We start from the raw sequence: 20947 nt of genomic DNA on the forward strand, positions 1-20947 counted from the left end.
TTATAAAAATACAGCATGATAATTGCAACAATAATGAATAGAATATTCATGCATTGCTTGTTTGCCACATTAGAATTGAGGTCTGACAAGATTAAAAACTACATTACACCTATACCCATAACAGTAAGAAACAACTAAACATGATATATAATGTTCACAAGAGCAATAGGTAATATTCTAAAGTTTTATACTTAATATATATTTGAAATTTTAATGACAATTTTTTTAATTTAAATTTTGGAAGTAAAACCAAGTATTATTAAATCAAATCATAAATAATTGCAAGAGGAATGACAAGCCATTTTCTAAGACTAGTCTAAAAACCCGAAGCCTTAGCTAAAGTATGTGATATATGGTTTGCTGAATGCCTAATGTGGAAAATACTGACATTGCCGGTAGAATTTACCAATGAAAGACAACTACCAAAAACAAGACTTGTATAAGCAAAATTTAAGGAACGTAATTTAAGACTGACACACATTGAGGCATTCCTGATTCGAGGAGCACATCAGAATAACCATGTTCTTTAAGCCAAGATAAAGCTTTTTTGCAGGCTAGAGCTTCCGCCAGAAATGGGTCCTGAACACACCTGAGTAACCCGTTGTTGCGAGCCGCTACAAAACTGTCATTCTCTCCCTGAATATATAATAACAATATTTAATTTAGAAACTAAATAAGATACATACAGAGTCAGTAGTATTCAAAAAACAATAATAATAAGATGGCCAGAAGTGTCAAATAGGCCCATCTACTCCTCTGTAGTGCTCAATTTACACCTTCATCTAAAATATGTTGTAATTAGGCACACTTACCCTTTAATTTTGTTCAATTAGACTTTTTTGTAGGTTACCATCCATTTTTGATGACGTGGCACGGTTACAATTACATGTCATTGATTACATGGCATTAAAATAATAAAAATAAGAAAAACAATTAGGCCAAATCTAAATTAGTAATTAACAACCTGATTTTTCCTAAAATTTATTTCTCAGTGCAGCGTCTTCCTCGACTCCTCCGCATCCTCATCCACCAGCTTCAATGTCTTCTGCAACTCCGTCTATCACAGCCTATCCTCCAGCATCTATCACTACCGCCGACGCGTCGGAGCTTCGCAATTCATTATGTCTGTCTCAAATCCTTAAAATCCGCCGTCGTCGCCGCTGCGGATTCCTCTAATATAATAACCGCTACTCTCATCGTCGCCGTCGTTGCGGCGACCGTTGCTCGAGCTCGTCTTCTACTGCCGTCATCGAGTCGACGACTTGGATATGGGAAGGCGGGCGGACGGCGTTAACGGCGGGGTGTTATTTCCTCCTGGTGTTCTTCTTCACGTCGCTGCTGGCGTCGATTTTGGCGTGGGCGGTGGGGGGCCGCCGTTGATTCTGGTGGGTGTGTTGATGATGAAGTCGCTACTGGCGTCGATTCCAACTCGAATCTCGATCTCATGCCCCCATATTCTATCGCTCCAGGGACGCTACGATGAACATCGCAGAGGGTGTTTTGCCTCACAGCTACGGAAAAGTGATTTTTTTTGAAGAAAATCCACTTTCTTCCCCCAATCCCACCTTCCCTTATCTCTCTGTGAACTTGAACTCTCTAATCTCCCATCTCTGGGTTGGGTGTTTTTCTTGTGTCAAATGGTTTATTTCTTCAGATTTTGAGTTTGCTGGTTTAGGAACTGTGGCGTTTTGAGATTTCACCATTGCCCTGCATGTGAGAGTATTTTTTCTTTTATGTATTTCCCCTTTTGGTAATATGAAGCTAAGAACATGGAAAACTGTGGGTCTTTACTGGTTTTAAAGAAATAGCAGGAACAAAAAACTGATGAAGAAGAAAATAGCGATAGTCATTGTATACTTAATTTGATTAGAAAATGCTTGCTCAGATAACAACAAATGGTGGGTGTGTTGATGATGAAGGCGGGTCGCCATTGATTCTGGTAGGTGTTGATGATGAAGGCGGTGGTGGAGGTGTCACCACAAATTTGTTTTTTTTTTTTTTTTTTTTTTTTTGTTTTGTTTTTTTTTTTTTCATTAAATTCCATGTCATTCATTTTGACTAGCAACCGGATTCAAACCTGTAAAAAATGCTATTTTAATAATTTTAAGAAGTTAATGTGCCTAATTGCAACATATTTTAGATGAAGGTGTAAATTGAGCACTACAAAGGAGTAGAAGGGTCTATTTGACACTTCTGCCTAATAAGATACATACAGAGTAATATAATAGTGTACCCCGAGTGAGTGATGTTACTTCATTTTTCAAATGCTTATGCGAATTGAGAGCAATGAATATTGAGGATTTCATATCTAGCTAACTGCTTGGTAGTTGGTAATCTTAAAATATATATAATCAAGAATCCATCCAGGAGTAAATCAACAAATTAAAATTCAACTAACCAGGCAGGGTGTGTATTATACTGCAACCGCAACATGAAAACGAATCCTTGAGGCGTTAAACATATATGCAGGAGAGACGAGCTGAGCTAGAAAGTCCTGGAGAATTTTCTTATTTCATACATGATTGAAGAAATGGAGACGAGATCCTTATTCAGTGCATTGCCACCAGCGATCCGCTTTATAGAGTCTGAAAGCCTCGTATAATACAGCAGCAGTTGAGTTAAGGCCGCTCTTAGTATGTCCATACCGCAAAGGAAATTGCTGAAAGAAGTAATGACATCATTGTGCATCAGCTCTATCGCCCCCTTCCATCGCCCTGCAAAGTCCTTGACGATAGGCTCCACCTCAGCTGCTGTTATCGGCCTTTCAGATCCAGAGCTTGGATCCTCGGCTGAGACAAAATCGTGCATCACCACAGTTCAGAACTCAGGAAATTCATGTGCAACGCCATCTTTAATGTTAAAATACTTACATCCTCTCGTCTTTACAAACTTAATAAGATCACTGAAGTGCTCCAGCAGCAACTCTTCCTGTAAGCAAAATAAAATGAGAAAAAATCAGCAACTTCAATACATTATATATATATATATATATATATATATATATATATAGAGAGAGAGAGAGAGAGAGAGAGAGAGGAGGGGGAAGGAAACCAGGAGGGATGGGGAGGGCCATGATAGGAAATGAGAGGCACAGGCCTAATCTGTGATTTGAATTCTGAGTGTATACTTGGGATCCATCTTTTCATGTGTAATTGCATCGCTTCAGTAAGTAACAGAATTTATCTCTATACTGGTGTCTTTAGTAAGATACAATTATTCAGTATATAATTACCACAAATATAGCAGTGTTGTTCTTCAGTAAATCCTCGAAATGCTGTTGAATTTTACCACCGTCTGGACCAGCTTCCTGAAACAGAGTGAAACATATATAGTAACTGCATCTCAAGTCCTAGGTGGTGGTCACTGAGGGCTTTCCTTGCAATTTACAATAGGGGGTTTAGTTGATCCACAAGACAAAGATCCTGTTTGGTAAAATAGTTCGTCTATCAGTCAATTTTAGCTTATTTTATCACTATTAGCTGTTTGTCTTGGTTAAACAACCAATATGAGTATTTGATTAATTAGCTTTTTGTAACAGCTTATTGCTCCAAAACACTAAAATTCAAAAAACTTCTTAAGGCAGCTTTTTCGATAAGCTTTTTGAGAAAGTCATTATATGTAATTAGCTATCAGCTATCAGCTATCAGCTAACAGTTAATTTACCAAACATCTTTCTATAATCAGTTAATGCTATCAACTAGTTAAACTCATTAACCCAATCAGCTAACAACTATCAGCTGTTTACCAAACACCCCCAAAGTCTAGTGAGTTGCTAAGCATTGCCCATAAAAGATGATTTGGAAAACAAGTCCAAATAATTGCTTTAAGCCTTACCTTCAAAACAGTTATCGTCATGTCATAGTTGTTTATTAGAAATACTGTCTGCTGCTTTTCTTTTTTGAACTTTTTTGCAAGCTTCACAAGCAAGTCATCAACAGCCATTCTCAGCCTCTCCATATTGAGTTCAAGCTACCAATATTAGCACATGACAATTTAATTTTAGGCCAATAATTAAACTGGAAACATTCACAAATCTTCAAGATTCTAAAGTCTTATCACCAACCTGACCATCTCCATATTCAACATTTAGATGAATAAGCGAGGCAGTAAATTCTGCATAACGTCTCATGACATAATGTGGATGAACATCATCCTCCCAGAGAGTTCTGATATTGGCATTCCGCAAGCTATTGAGGTGCAAATCAAATACCATCTTGAAACGTGGCCATAATGCAATGTTGACCTGCTCACAATTATTAAAACCACTTAAACCACACTAAAAGATTAAATCCAACGAATTAGCTAGTCTAACCCATGGCCTTATAAACTCATATATTCTCTCTTATTTTTTTCAATGTGGAATTCTTAACAGTATCATTTCTTCATCACTTCAATATGATTTATATTGGTTTTCTACTCACATTTAAGTGAAGACTAATATGCATCCTCCCATATCATAAGAACCAGGAAGTCCTTTACAGCCTAGTAAGAACTCTATTATCTGGTAAGATATAATAGCCCGAGGTCCTTCTGGATCCACATTGTTAGACGTTATACATATATATTCGGAAGGCATATATTTAGTCATTAGTATATCATGATCTTAGGCTTAAGTTTAGGGATTGATTTCCGATCCCTACCATAGTTAGTATCAAATTTTTGTATATATATGTGTATTCCTTTCTCTTAGTAAAGTGTGAAATACAGATTCATTGTTACACACATTAAGGACAGGAAAAGGATATATGTGTGACAAACTGATCAGGAAATGCATACCTTATCTAAAAACGAATCCAAGCATGGAACTCCGCGGCGAGACATTAAAAGCTGAAAGAGAAGTATAACAGTTTATAGTAAGAAACTCTGAAGTAACCTAAAACCAAATGCCACTCATGGAATCATTAATAGCGTTAAGTTCCTACAGGTAGTAACCAGCATGGTTGGCGTGAGTGGCCGTGCACTCTTGTCCCTTAAGAGAGATCGGGAGTTCGAACCCCCTCTCGTATGGAAAAACTCATCTGGCCAGCACTTTGCCCCTTAATTGGGCCAGCCCGGTGCGAACGGGGATTAGTCTGAGTATGGTACGGGCTTAAAGGTGCCTCCTATAGTTAGGGCTTGCTCAGGACACCTCGTGGTCTGACAAAAAAAAAAGTTCCTACAGGTAGTGAGGGTCTTCACCTGGTGCTGATGAATGATCCGAATCATGAGCATCAGGCCAATTGCATCAAATGAATTTGGAAGGATTGAGTTGAAGTGCTCATCAATTACAGCAAATGGACCTAGTAGTGAAATAAACTTTATCATGAATCCAGAGATTGATCACCAAACAAATATGTGAATAAAATACAATGAGATATTGACATTTCCCCATCAAGTCACTTTAAGTTTATCAACTTTCACTGAATAAAATCCATATTATAGAACTGCACTTTACAGATTGTAGTCTGAAGAATTGCCAATTTAGTGCTACCAATATTGTCTAAACTTAAGATGGATTCAGGAAAATCCCTTAAATAGTAATGACTTGTAAATATTCTCTCCAGTAATAAATATGCATGATCCTACAGGAAATTTTCTCTAAAAAAATTTATGCTTAATTAGTACCTGCAAATATATCATAAAACATAGACTCCTCCCCAGAGAAATTATCACAGAAAAGATACCTGAATGATGAGAGAGCAAATGATAAGTATAATAATATTGAGAATAAAATCACTGTTTATGATGATTGTTTAAACTCAACATGGAAGGAGAAATAGAAATGTGGAATACTCAGAAGAAGCTGTATCCAAAAGCAGTTTGTGCAAGCTCCTGAAGAGAACTTCGTAGGGATACTTTTTCGAGCTGGCTTCAGAGATATGTGGAATCAAAGGAGGTTCCTCAATTTCCTGAATATTGTCAATAGCAAAAGCATCACCTGAAGTTTCTTGTAAGCAATTATTATAAGAGAGTAACAGTTCCACTTCCGCTAAAGGCCATAAGGAAATTTTGCTTATCTTTGTATCACTTTAAGACAGTAATGACTCAAAGAAAATAAATGAAAACACAAATTCTGAAGAAGAAAAGAAATAATTAAGATACAAGTTTTAACTGTACTTTCACCTACCAACTGTCAATATTTTATAGAAGTAGAAAATGCAACCCTAAATGCAGTTCCATCTTAAATGGAATTGGTTATGATGAGCCTGATCAGAATCAGTTGCTCATTTGAACCCATTGTTCTGAAACACCTCACCCTTTTTAACCTACTTCCCATGGTTTGGAAGGGGGGGGGGGGGGGGAGAGGGGTCCTCCCTCAATTCATTTTCACCCAAAAATCAATTTGACTACTAACCAAAACCAAATATCCATACATCTTATATTGTTGTTTGAAATCCTTTTTATTGTCCTCATCCCACACTGCAAAAAATAGTAGATTATAATTTGAATACAAATCAAACTTCAGTTACCCAAATTCTTTGATATATTGATGCTAACAGCAATTGTTGCACCTATAGCACTGATAAAAGGTCCATCATCTAAAATTTCTTTAAAGATCAATTCCTTAACAACCAACCAAGCAATAGTAAAAAAGTCGCAAATTTGGAGGAAGAGGAGCACAAGTGTGACTGTTTACATTGCTAAAAACCTGCCCATGACAAGAAACTTAAGAAATCCTTACCCAATCAAGGGCTACATGCATCAAGAATTACCCCTTCTGCACTCAAATTACTAAGAACCTAACCATAAATATCATAAGCCGTCATCCATCAATTTCCAAGTTAGAAGTGATAAAGAACCAGAACTTGCTAAAATGATGACTTCAAGCAACTATCATTAGTATAAAGTAGAAATAGGAGTTCCTTCATTTGCATTGCAACTTGTAAGTTCTCAGTGTTGACAAATCTTTCAATAAATTCTTACTTTTTTACAGAGTTTATGATCATGCATTCATTCTACAGAAATCCAACTAATGAAATACACCCTTAAGAAAGATGAGGTTGTTATCTATCAATATTTCCCAGAAAATTTCAGAAAGCTGCAAAACAAACAGTTAAAAAGTTTATAATAATATTGCAATAACTCAATAAGGCACAGAAGACAAGCCAGAATAAGACCTTAAGAATGTTGACCCTTTCACCCAAAGCAAAAACTGCAGACCGATTCTTTAATGGCTCTTTTCCTCTGGAGAAAAGACTACTGCTTCTTGTCTCAACACCAATTAGATCACTAGATGTTGCTATATCCAATTGCAGTTTCTCTAATGCTTGAATATAAGCACGGAACTGTGCACTTAAAACCTGAATTTTAAAGACATAGGTGCATCAGTAATCATGAATAAAATGAACAATATGTGCAAGTGGCATTTGATAGGTATCCTATAGTTTCAATAATTTTCCACCTAACTCAATTCAACTGCATTTTACCCATTCTAGAACTACATGGAGAATAACAACAATGCTAATATTTCATCAATAATAATTACTAATGGAAATAAATATAATGAAGTAAGAAACAATTTTCATGTGATGAAACGTATTTCATAACCGATGACGGAAGAAGGCCATGGTCGTAAATATAGTATTTGTATTTCCTAGATGATGCATCATAAATGAGAAAAGCCAAGTTTGTATATTGGTGCAAGTCTTGAAACGTATTTTGATATATGGCCCAAAGGATTAATCTTATTTTTTGTGTCAATATAAGCTGCTCGAACCTCAAGGTATACCTCTGTAGAATGTATATACTGAAGTGTTTATATAAAAAGCTGATGAATAACAAACTGTACAAAGGAGCCTATATATACATACTAATAGCAGGACTTAGCCACTCGTTTGAATTTCAAAATGAGTAGCTAAGAGACATTTCCTAACAACCTTCTAACAACCTCCTTTACATAAATGATTTCATAAATGAGAAAAGCCAAGTTTGTATATTGGTGCGAGTCTTGAAACATATTTTGATATATGGCTCAAAGGATTAACCTTGTTCATTGTGTCAATATAAGCTGCTCGAACCTCAAGATATACCTCCTTTCCATGCTCCTTGAGGAAGGATATAATAAACCTGTGTAATTGATTCTGTGAGTACTTCAACTGACATTGCCATCGAAACCAAAGAATGAGAAAGCTCAGAGGAGAACAAAAAAGGGAAGCATCAGTGTGAATCATTATTCTAAAAATGAGAATACTGGTGACTGGTCTTGATTTTATCATTTGAAACAGGCAGACCAAAGTAGCTACTACACACTAAGAAAATTGTTGGGGGTTAGAATGGTGTATATTCCCATGCTCCCACCAGAAGGTTATGTTTAAGATTTTGGACACAATTAATGTATCGTGGAAACAAAAATTGGCAGATAACACTCTTCATATTTTTTTAAACACTTGATATAGCTCAAAAAAAGTTCCATAAGCAACTACCGTCAAAATTTTGTAACAGCTTGGTTTTACATTATTTTGTGGCAATACCAGAACATAGCAGATGTATTAAGAAGCACCACACTACAAACAGAAGCACGTAAACTGTAAACATTGATGAAAACTTAATTAGGTTCCAACCAGAAAACTTTGTTTACATTAGTGAAAGAACTTAATTAGGTTCCAACCAGAAAACTTTGTTTACATTAAAGAAACAACTCACTTATATTTCAAAAGAACACTCTGTTGAAGGATCTGGATATTTGTTTTTGGTTTCCTCAATGCATATAGCTTCTGAACCATGAAGTCAAACACCTTGGAACGACGAGGATGAAAATGGCATTATTTAGAATGGATATCTATAATACAATTCCAATGTACTGCCAATAAATTTGTCAGATGAATCAAAGAACGATTAAAAAAAAAAGTTCCTGAAAATTAAATTTACAATTTCAACTTGCAGGTATCTTTCCATTTCTCATGAACTAGCCATATTTCTCAAAGATCATACCCTTTTGTTGTACTGAACATAACTAAAATCATGTTTGAATTATAATTTTAATTAAATACATAAATAATTTCAAATTTTTGTTTTTTATACCTCTTATAACATTTTAATAAAACCATGGCTAGGGGAAGCATTAATATTCTCTCTTTTTTTTTTTGACAAGATAATGAACAAGACACATAATGACCTAACTGACCTAAGCAGGCACCATGAAATTCTATTACACAAACACTTGGACAGTATTCAGCACAAAGATTACTTCTGAAGTCCACAATGTTTACATGTTACTTTAAACATACTAACAACAGATGCAAAATTTGAAAGCCCAGACCTGAATATTTGATTTAATAGTTACCACTCCAACTATTCATAGCAGTTAACAACTATGAAATCTTGAATTTGTATCTCATACTCCTCAAGTGCTAATTTCCAAAGGGGACAAGAGGAAAGAACAAATAAGTTCTCCTTAGTGAGGTACTGCATTTTAATAGTGTATCTTAATATTGTCCCTTACCAATTCTTCGCTTTGTTTGAATTATGGATATCAAAAGCAAATATGTTCAAGTACAGTAGCACACTAGCACAGTGATCACAGAATATTCATGCATTGAAAGTAGTGAGATTTAGCTATTTTAACCTTAAAATGAAACTTTCAAATAGAAAATGACACAACATCACACAAGACTACATTCTCATAGCCTGCAAAATATAAAATACCTTTGATACTGCCTTCTGTCTTAGTTTCTCAAGTTCAGGTTGAACATCTTTTAGGGCTTTTGATGATTTAACAATTGGATCTCCTTCAGCAAACTTCAGCTTTTTACTCAGAATCTCCAAAGTTCTCATATATTCCTCATTTACCTACAGATGAAGCAATATATGAATAGTAATACAGAAATTGGTAAAACACCATTGTAGATTCGAAAAGTGAATAATCCAGCAAAGTGTAATAACATCCACTTTGAATCATTACATGCATTAGGAGGATGAGAGGGAAGGAACAAAGAAATAATTGAGTATTAAATACATGAAAGAAAGGCATCATATATGTACAACTTAACAGAAAACTGGAAAAGGCAAGTCTGTGAGAGAGAGGATGATACATTACAGATCCTGCTGCCCAACTAGTTCACACTACCTAAATATCAAATTAGTTATATTGTTTCCTTTACTAGTTTAGTTATATTGTTTCCTTTACTAGTTTAGTTATATTGTTTCCTTTACTAGTTTAGTTATATTTCCTTCATATTTAGTTTAGCAGTTTTAGAATATTATTTCCTTATATCTTTGGTTGTAACTCCTATATATATGGGAGAATATTAATTTGTCAAGTTAAGTTGGAAATTGAATAAAATCAAAAGGAAGTTTCTTCCTCCAACTTCTCCTCTCTTATTCTATATCCAGCCACCATAGGTAGACCACCTGCTTCCTCCGTTAATCATAGACCCGTGACGCGTAGTATATCTACTGAAACATATCAGAGGAGGGATGGATAAGGTGCATTAAGGAGTAGAATCGTCTCTTATGAATTTCTCTACCTCAGATGGCCAAGCCCCATAATTGGATTATAATCAACATTCAAACTAAAAATGAAGATGGAAGCTATGAGCTATCCAAATGGCACTAAATACTTGCTGTCATAACTCTCTCCTGCAATATAGCACTAGATTTTTTGTACTGTTTGATAGGTAAATAATTTATTAAGTGCGCCAAAGGGGTGTGCATACTCTTAACTACCTCATGACAAAGCATTTATCTCCAAAACAAAACACCACAACTATTTGTTATCCCAGAATATATTAAAGACTAAATTGCCAACAAAATCTCCCTCATTCAATTAACGAGACTTGAATTAACTTATTTACAGTTCCATTTTTTGTAATATTTAGTTTAGCATTAGTGTATAAAATTTATATACTTAGCATTAAAAGTACTATTAAACACAAAGGACAAATTTATAAACTATAAGAAAATAAGCAAAAAGGGAAGAGTTAGTTTGACCAATGAATAATAGTAAATAGAACAAGTAAAATGGGACTGTTATAAACTAAGATTGGGCTATAATGGAACAAGAGCTTGGACGTCACCAATACCATGTTATAAACTAAGATTGGGCTAGAATCACTCAATTGGGCTATAATGCACATGGATCAAACCACACTAAAAATTGAATCCAACCAATTAGCTAGTCTAACCCATGGCCTTATAAAGGCATATATTCTCTCTTATTTTTTCAATGTGGGACTTAACAGGGACAAAGGGAGTACTTGATATGATCCCCATATTTGCCACCTAAGCTTTCTAAAACAAAAAGGACAACAAATATACCAGACCCTAGTAACTACATCCATAAGAATCCCAAAAATGACTCTAACAATCACATAAACAAGGGAAAATAGGTGATGACTGACAAAGTAGAGTAGAACTTGTGTACAACAATGTTCAAAAGAATTGAAAACTAGATACTGATTTGAGGCTGGGTAGCTGGAAAAACTCTAGTTGGTTAGGCATCAAACAATGAAACATAGTGGTTGTGGAATACGTATGTATAGAACGTTTAGAGTGTATTGAACTAATGAACTAAACCTGTACAATAAGCCTATGTATACATTCTAACAGCAGGACTCAGCCACTCATTTGAATTTCAAAATGAGTAGCTGAGAGCTAATTCCTAACAACCTTAGCTTCTAACAGTGGCAATAATTTAAGGTGTCCCGACAGTTAATGAAAGAATGAAAGCAAATTGCAAGTATCCATTGCTATTGTGCTGCATGAATAGTTATACAAGTGGCTGAAGAGTAGAAAAGTAGAAGAGAAAGAAAGGAGGAGAAAGTCCCACTTACGAAGTACCAAATCCAAATATAAGTGTCTATTAAAGTAAGATGATAGACAAGTACTCAAACTCTCAAAGAGCAGAAAACAAACAAACTGAACTCATACATAACTGTAGAAGACTAGTATTTACACATTTATGTCTGTATAAAGCAACTAAACTACTAAAAAGAACGTTAAATACAAACAAATTACTGAATGAAGATTCTTTGACCAAAACTTTCATTTTATGAATTTTATAAACAATGCAAAACAGCCACTAAACAATTTTTTTTTAAAGGAAGCTAAATGCCTAAATCTGAACACGCCAGTATTAAAACTTAAATAACTAAAATAAAATACCCTTCTGGTTTATCTAGAAAGTGTTTCACCTCAATAGTCAATAGTTAAATGTAACTGAACACACAGTATTCAATTTAAGTTCATACACTTGCTTCTCCCAATCAGTTAATTGTAACTGCACATGCAGTATTCCATCTAACTGCATACACTGTCTTCTCTTTATATAACCAGCTGCAGCTACATCAATGCATTCACAATTAGAAAGAAGCCATAATGAAACCTAAAGTACCTCTCCATCAACAATAATGTCAATCATCCTTGGTGGAACAATAATATCTTCAACAAATTTTGACAATTTTGACTGTGCCACCTACAAGAGAAAAATAAGCCAAATTCTGTTAAGCATTCAGATCATAATGAAAATAAGATAAAAATAGAAATGAAGATAGTGCGAGACTACTTTATTTATAAACTCAATTACACACACACACACACACACCCAAAAAAAAAAAAAAAGTTAAAATGCACGATTATCAAAAAAAAAAATTATTGGTGCAAAAAAAAAAAATCCAAACCTTTGCAGGTTGTGATAATTCTGGCCAAACCTTTTAAAGTTGATAATGAATACCAAAACTTGACACATTGATGCAATTTTCCACTTGATCTAAATAAAATCTTATACAACTTGAATTGGTTTATAATTTTATAAAAGAATCAATCAAATTCTTTAAAGAACTCCATTTATTTTATCATTGAACACTAATTTTATTTATAAAAAAAAATAAAAAATAATAATAACAAAAAATAAAAAATAAAAAATAAAAAATAAAAAATAAAACAAACAAACAAACAAACAAGCAATTAGTTTCATGTATAATAATCATTTATTCTTGTTGCGTAGGCTATACTATACTCCCTTTGCCACGAAATGAATGTCTTAGTTGCCTTTGGCATGCTTTTTAAGGGAACAACTAAAATGCAGCCTCCTTTCCAGTTTTACCCCTCCATTAAAATGCATGAAAAGCTTCCTTAAATGGTCTTCATCTAGATGTTAGATACCTAATTTACAGATATTCGAAAGTGAACTCTCATAGAAAACAATAATTAAATTCTTACTAGCTTCTATTCGAATGAGATGAATTGAAAATGTGCAGGAAGAAGAAAAGGTTTCATATAAATAGTAAGAAAACACAACCTTTACAACGCAATAATGATGACAATTCTTGAATTTCAAAAAAGAATGTAATGGATTAGTAATATCCTTTAAATAAATAAATAAAGAAGGTAGAATGAGTAGAAGGGCTATGAACCAGACAATGAACTGGGAAAGTCAGAGTGAATTTTGCAAAGAAATAATCAGAGAAACATTGAAAGATTTCAATCTCTGATTTTTACTATGTCTAACCTTACAGAACCTTTAATTAAAGAAGAAAGTTGTTCTTGAATCGGCATCGTCACCAGAAAATAAACTATTTACTGCACTTATGGTGGTGTATTGTTTGGCAATGGTGTAGAGAATTAATTGAGCTTTCTTGATACCAAGCAAAAGAATAGTAAAAGAAAAGGAAGCTGCTAGAGATGGGATTCACAGAGATTAGAAAGCAGAAAGAGCTCACTTGCCAATAAAATTTATAAGTATATTGAATTAAAATTTTGAAGTCCATGAGGTAGTTTGGGAAAAAACATTATAATAGTAGTGCTTATTTTAAGAAAGGGGACAGTATTTTGGGACGAACTAAAATGGAAAGTAAAACAAATAAACTAGGACAGAGGGGGGTGTAGTAATTTTACTATAGTTTGTATGCAATATTTCAATATTAACCATGACTTGAGAAAGAATATTAATCATCTCTCTCATGCATGGCTAGCATATAAATCAATTGAAGTCATATCAATACTTTTTGGATTGGATTAAAAACATCGGCTAGAATTGCACTATTGTGTCAAGTTTTGGTATTAAATTACCAACTTTAAAAGGTTTGTCCATAATTGTTACAACCCACAAAGGTTTGGATTTCACCAATAAGATAAAAGCACAAAAAATTATGAAAATCTTTTCCATATCTATAGATATTAATACATGAATAAAATGCATAGGCATAGAAAGTGCAGTTTCTCTTTGCAATCCCTATTTTTACTTCGCTTCATGTTTTTCATTATCATAATCTTTTATAGCAGCCTATCTGTACATCCAATTTATAGTAGAAACAAATTGAATAAGAGGAAAAAGAAAATTTGGGAGACTCGTTGAGGTTTGCTTCAGTTTTATTTCTTAGATTTTGAATATTTGTACAATCAGTATCAAGAAGCTGGTTTTTCAATCAAATAGAAGAACCAAGCAGTGATGCTTAACACTGAAGAAGGCATCAAAAGTGACATAAAAGATGGTATAAAGCGGAAAGAGAGAAAGGGAAAGTGTGGCAGCTAGGAGAAAAGATTAAAACTGCAATCCGATTTAGTTTCTGGGTCCACCCAATACAGTCACATGGGTTATTTTTAACATTCAATTGTTGTGCCTTTCATGTTTCATCTTGATACAATAGCAATTCATCATAGTAACGTCCCACCACATTTATAAAATTAAAAAATTAAAAAATTAAATAAATAAAAAAATAAAGGATCATAAAACCTTGGGCAACTGATGATATATTAACCAGCATAATATTCCTATTGCAGGAGAGCAAGCAGTTACACCATACTTAAAGACAATGAGGGAAAAATTTCAGTGCAGATACTTATGGGCTGTAGAATTATGGCTGGTCAAAAATTAAGCACTGACAGTATTCAATTATGGAAGTATTACCTTGCGATTCTTCAGCTTCAGTCCCATATCCATAGACTTCTCTTGAAGGATTTTAATGTCTGAGCTTATAGAACCTATTTCTGTCTGGAAAATTGAAAGTAATGCTGATAATTATAATGATGATTCAAAATGAATAGGTTTTCTGTCCGGTACCAAATCTTTTACTGATTTATTCAACCAAATTAATTCGTAATTAATTATACAAGATCATCGTGATTTTCGTGATACAATAAATATTTCACGATTAGAAATTCTTATCCTTCATCTAATTTTACATGTGATTATTTACTCACTCCACAACTCAAAATAATCACATGAATGTTAGATCACATGCACATAATTCATGAAAATTATTTTCTCTATAAATTTTCCAACACAATTTGCTAGCATTACACTAAAGCTATTATAGCCTTCCATCTGCATTCAATCATTCAATTCATGCATTAAGTATCAAGAGGATTATACATATGGGTAGCATTCACAAACTCTGTACTTATTTCTGTTGCATTCTTCCATTTATTTAGTACTAAAGAAAGAAGTAAACTCAGCATGCAACATTTCTAAATCTCTAGAATCACTAAAAACAATTATCTTCAGTCACAACTTACTGTAAGAAAGATAAAGTACCTGAAATCCACTAAGTAGAGCTTCCATTTGTGAAAGAATAATATCGCAGCCACGAATTTGATCATGAAGTGAGACTAGGTTGTCACTTTCTTTTATGTAATCCTGTCATTGGAAAAAGAAGCCCATAACATAGCATTACCAGTTACAAAAGGCATTCATATGCAACTCATTCATCACATCGTAGACATCGACAATCACCAAAATATATCAAAGATGTTATATTGGGTGAAATCACAGCCTAACTAAGTACAACTATTGAAGATCATAAAAAGAAGAGGTGTTGTGTAAAGAAAACAATAATATACTTCTAGCCTTTTTCTAGTAAGATCCTTCCATGAATTTTACATGGTAAGAAAATACATAATATTAACAACTTAAACACAATGCAACTTGAAAACCCCAACAAAAGAAAAAGAAAATGGCCAGAAGGGGGTAATGGGGGAAAAAGACTGAAATGTGAAAGTAGAGAGATGTATTTCCCAAAATGTGAATTCCATTTTTTGTGGACAAAAATATGAAAAAGAGGTTTGGGACATGCGTTTGATGTCAGAAGTGGGTCAAATGGGACTTGCGTTTGTGGTTTTTTTTTTTTTTTTTTTTTTTTTTTTTAAATTTGGTCGCCGGCGACACCCTTCTCCAGCGAAGGAGAAGGCCACCGCCACTGGTTGCCTTCTCCTTCGCTGGAGAAGCCAGCAATTTGGGTCACCGGTTTCTCCAGCGAAGGAGAAGGCCACCGCCACGGGTTGCCTTCTCCTTCGCTGGAAAAGGGTGTCGCTGGCAGCTTCGCCGCGCCGGCAACCAAATTAAAAAAAAAATAAAAAACACACACACACACACACAAACGCAAGTGGGACTTGCGTTTGTGGTTTGACCACTTCTGACATTAAACGCATGTCCCAAACTTCTTTTTCATATTTTTGTCCACAAAAATAGACATTCACATTTTGGGAAATACAAGCTTCTACCTTCACATTTCAGTCTTTTTCCCAATGCACAAGGAATGTAACAAACCTGGATAGAGTCCAGTTCAACCTGCCGTAAATTGTTTTCAACTCCCTTTGTGTATTCCCGCAATTTCATGCCTTTCATCAGTATGTTTGCGACTACCTTTCACACAAACAATCAAATTTAAACAACAGCACATTATCCCAAAGAGTGGGAAACTATATGTACTTGGAAACAGAAGGGAAAACTCAAGATAAATTTGACCCCAGATGGCATAATACACTACTTACATCATCACTTTTACACTCCTCTAGTTCTTCCTCTAACCCTTCAAGTGATATACCCTCACTGCACAGCACGATTAAAGCAATGATATTTCCTCTAAATTACAAAATCATAAATTGCTGCCATTCAGAATTCACAGATCAACATTTAGATAAAATAAGAAACGAAGATTAAAACCTTGTTGCGTCATCCTCTACATTCAAATCCGCAACATACGACCCCAATTCCAGGAATGATCTCTGCCCGTCATTCCCTTCACCCTAGACGGATAAACATAGGCATAATATGATGCATTATGCAGTAAGTATATATGCTTGAAGCTCGAATGAGTAAATAACGTACCACATCGGGTGTCGCCACTTCACTCATTTTCAAAATTCTGACAGCTTTTCGAAGATCTACAGAACAGAATGGATGAAGGTAAACTGCTGATCGGATATAATGAATTGGACTAAGGGAACAAAAACAGCAACCTAGAGGACTGGAATATAATTATTAAGAGTGGTTAATTCAGTTATTTGTGAATTTCCCTTTTTATCCCTGACAGTTGCACAGTTGTCCACTTGACCCACCTGCGGAAAATTATTGTGTGGACCACGGTCCAAAACGACGTCATTGAATATTATAAGTTACAATAATGTATTTTATGAGTTAAAATAATATATTTTATGTGTTAGAATAATGTACTTTATATGTTAAAATAATGTATTTTATGTGTTATAATAATGAAACTTTTCAGGTAAGATAATGTATTTTATGAGTTATAATAATGTACTTTATGCGTTCGAATAATTTATATTATGCTTTAAAATAATGTATATTATGAATTATAAAAATGTATGTTGTAGTAGGTCGCGTGAAAAAATAATAATAATAATAATAATAATAATAATAATAAAATTGTTCGAAACAACGTCGTTTTTGAATCGTGGTCCACACAATGTGAACTACGGTTCACGCAATAACTATTGGGGAGAACATTGTGGATGCACTTAGAAAACATTATTATAGTATGAGAAAATTGCACTTTTCCCCCTGAGTTATATGTTTATAGCACTTTTTTCCCCTGAGTTATTTATGCATTCACATTTGCCCCCTCAATTATTATAAAAGTGGCAATTTTTCCTCCCTGATATATTAAATGAACATTTCTACCCTTAAACTAAATATTTTATTTATTTTTTATTCTTCAACAAATTATTGCTTATACGTAGCGATAACCACGGTTAGGTTCAAATTGAACCAGACACTATAGCAATCAAATCGAAATTTTTTTGTTATGATTCAGAACTAGAACCCAATATTTGGGTTTCTGTTTATTAAAATCGTGAACTGGAAAAAAATGGATCATGAACCTTGAATTGAAAATAAAAAATGAATCACGATTTCGGATCCAATTTTGAACTGTTGGTTCAAATTTTCTCTTTAAAAAAAATTAAAATTCAACAATTAATGTATTTTATTTTTTCAATTCAGAACATGAACTGCCAGTTTCAATTCGCAATTTTAATAAATTTTAAATATCATATTCTGATTCTAAATTTTCATCATAACATTTCTGTTTGGTTGTTATAGTGTCTGTTCGGTTTGAACCAAATTGTGATTATAATTTGTTGGAGAAGAAAAATAAATGAAATATTTATTTTAATGGTAAATATGTCCATTTAATATATCGAAGAAAAAATACCACTTAAACAATTCAGAGAGAAAAAGTGATTAAGTATATAATATAGGAAAAAAAGTGTCATTTTCCCTTTTAGTATTATAAAGCTATAGTAAAAAAAATGTTTTTTTAGAACAAATAATTAATTCATTAAATCTTCAGAGTTTACCAGAAAAATGAGATGAGTATTTAGCCACTCTCCAGAACCTTACATTGAAACAACCTCCCTAGTAATAGTATGGGCGGCACGATTCGCAGATCCTTAACAAACTTCTCAACATCTTATCTTACTATATAAAAAAATCACACCCCTTGGAAAAATAAATTTGGTAAATAATTCTCGCCTAAATAAAACGACCGCGTTTTGTAATAAGTAAGTGGTAAAACGATTTTGGCCTCTCATTTATAGCTATTTTTTGGGAATTGTCACTTTAGTGGTTCAATGTAATCTTTAATATTTGAATAGAAATGAATAGACGTCTGGCTTTTTGATCTTCAACCCTTGGTTATCCTATTGATTAGGATTTATTGTTTAATTAATTTGTTCACACAGTTTAGAATTGTGTCTCTTTGTTATCCGAAAAAAATAGCATTAAATCACATATCTCTTCAATGTCTCCAAACACAGCTATAAAAATACATTCTAACTTTACAGTTCCAAAAACAGCACAACAGCCATGGCACCTCTCTTCACTACGGCAACTGATTTATTCCCTATGAGAACAATTCAAGCAGTGCTATCAAGGTAAGTGTGTGCGTAAGTATGATATATATCCATGATAGGAAGGGCAGTGAAAGCATAAAGTGTAAGGAGTGTGTTTTTCATGGCAAAAGAAGTATGCATGTATATATGTAATATGTGTATTAGTGTATAATACCCACGGAGTACAACATGTATAAATTTGTGTTCTATCTATTCTAATTCTAAATACTATTGCAGGGATTATGCTTTTTGCATGCTCATACTTAGTCTTTCCGGTGAACAAATTCTTCTTTGGAGTGTGAATACAATAACAAGATCATCTTATGGGAACATATTTGATGAATTCACCAATGGGTCAATGGTGAATTGGTGATCAGTACCATTTATGATGTTTATGAGAGGAGACGAGTAATTGTCATTTTTTTTTGAAAGAAAAGTAACTGTATTCCTTCTATGGGATAGAGACCGCAACGAACTAATAGGCATGACAGCAATGCAGCTGACGGAAAAATATCTGGAGGTATGTATTAAATCTATTTTCCAGGTTTAATGATTAACTTATTCTCTGTATATGTCTATTGTTTAGTTAACAAAGGAACTGTCAACAGAAATTTAAGCATTACGTGGTATTGCAATGGTTTTCAAGATTGCTTTAGCATTTTTTTTTCTTATTACCTTATGAATGTGTATATTGTTTAGTCTTTATTATTCTCTCTGTTATGTTGATGCAGGAACTAAGCATGTTTTCAGTTACAGGTCATTCTACAAAGCAGCAATAGTCAACTATGCTTAGAGCTTTTTGGTTCCAAAGTTTATTGTGTATTGTATTAATATCGTTAGGTTATTGAGCATGAAACAGATTATGATTTATGTAAATTAAATTGTAAACTTCTTTTTTTTTTTTGTTTTGAGAAGTAATTCCTTTCGTTTCTTCACTTAGAGATACCATCCTATATTGTAAAATCATTCTTATGTAGTCTTATTATAAATCATATATTGTAATCTGGTGTAAAATTTTTAATAAATATTTAGTTCGTGCAAGTAGTTTATTTGTTAAATAAACTTTGATTAAAATAAATTGACTAATAGTACTATCATTCAATACCAAATGCAGAACAATTCAATTTCAATTTAATGCCTTTGTAAATATTCAATATTAACATAACCTAATTAAGTTATATTTGGGATGATGAGTTTGGTATTTTTGTTTAGTATTGCCCTTATTTAATTTCAAATTTTATTATATTTATTTATTGTTTATCTTTTTATTTAGGAATTTTTGTAGGGAAATGAAGATGTGAATGACAGTGATGAGTTTTCATTAACACAGAGCTCAAAAAAGTATAAGAAGTCTGTTGTTGAAGTTGACAAAGTGAAGCATTTGTGAACTTTTAGGTTTTGTTTTTAAACATTGATCAGTTTTGATGTGCTTTTAGACACCTTATGCTTATTATATATATATATATATATATATATATATATATATATATATATATATATATATATAAAGATAAGTATAGAGATTAGTATAGAGATTAGTTATATGGTCAAAAATTGCATCAATACCAAATTATACTTACTGATTTCTTAAAGTAACAAATTATTACGACAAATTGTTCTTGATCAAATCTTATGAAACCTGAAAATATTATTTGAGTCAAATATGAATTAAGAAAATTAAATAATATTAACATTCATTTAAGTTTAACTCCAAACCACATACATATTGTGATATGTTATGTATAGTTTATTATTATCATATATCCATTCCATTTTTGTTTATTACAATTTACAATAACAATATAAATTAAAATTTTATTTATAGACCGTGCATCACACGGGTACAATGCTAGTCATTAATCATAGATGCTAGTTTTTTAAAATATTTTTCTAACAAATT

The 20947-nt window shown here is 33.2% G+C and overlaps 1 protein-coding gene across 2 annotated transcripts; it reads right to left on the reverse strand.

The window, feature by feature from the left end:
• Positions 1–208: 208 nt before the first annotated feature.
• LOC109160256 (vacuolar protein sorting-associated protein 52 A-like) lies at positions 209–17166 on the reverse strand. 2 transcript variants are annotated; one of them, XM_019308531.1, is made up of 21 exons: positions 17024–17166; positions 16859–16941; positions 16687–16744; positions 16463–16558; positions 15452–15553; positions 14825–14908; positions 12311–12391; positions 9625–9768; positions 8623–8714; positions 7965–8046; positions 7098–7280; positions 5773–5888; positions 5605–5663; positions 5179–5279; positions 4777–4827; positions 4064–4243; positions 3835–3969; positions 3233–3307; positions 2871–2928; positions 2399–2789; positions 209–636 (listed from the first exon to the last, which is right to left on the reverse strand). In XM_019308531.1, the coding sequence occupies exons 1-20, from the start codon at positions 17048–17050 to the stop codon at positions 2485–2487; spliced, it is 2112 nt and encodes a 703-aa protein (XP_019164076.1). In that variant the 5' UTR covers positions 17051–17166; the 3' UTR covers positions 209–636; positions 2399–2484. The 2 variants fall into 2 exon arrangements, with proteins under 2 accessions (XP_019164076.1, XP_019164077.1); XM_019308532.1 differs by lacking the exon at positions 17024–17166 and having other exon boundaries at positions 16463–16554.
• Between the last annotated feature and the right edge of the window lie 3781 nt (positions 17167–20947).

Source organism: Ipomoea nil, unplaced genomic scaffold (genome assembly GCF_001879475.1).
Source record: "Ipomoea nil cultivar Tokyo-kokei standard unplaced genomic scaffold, Asagao_1.1 scaffold2845, whole genome shotgun sequence".
NCBI lineage: Eukaryota > Viridiplantae > Streptophyta > Magnoliopsida > Solanales > Convolvulaceae > Ipomoea > Ipomoea nil.

What these genes read in the sequence shown, in the direction of transcription:
- LOC109160256 (XM_019308531.1), bottom strand. Translation starts at nt 17,050, where the DNA reads ATGAGTGAAGTGGCGACACCCGATGTG. An exon ending in GGATCATTCATCAGCACCAG is followed by an intron (nt 4,828 to 5,178) that starts GTGAAGACCCTC and finishes CTTCTCTTTCAG; the next exon opens with CTTTTAATGTCTCGCCGCGG. An exon ending in GTTTGTAAAGACGAGAGGAT is followed by an intron (nt 2,790 to 2,870) that starts GTAAGTATTTTA and finishes ATTTTGTCTCAG; the next exon opens with CCGAGGATCCAAGCTCTGGA.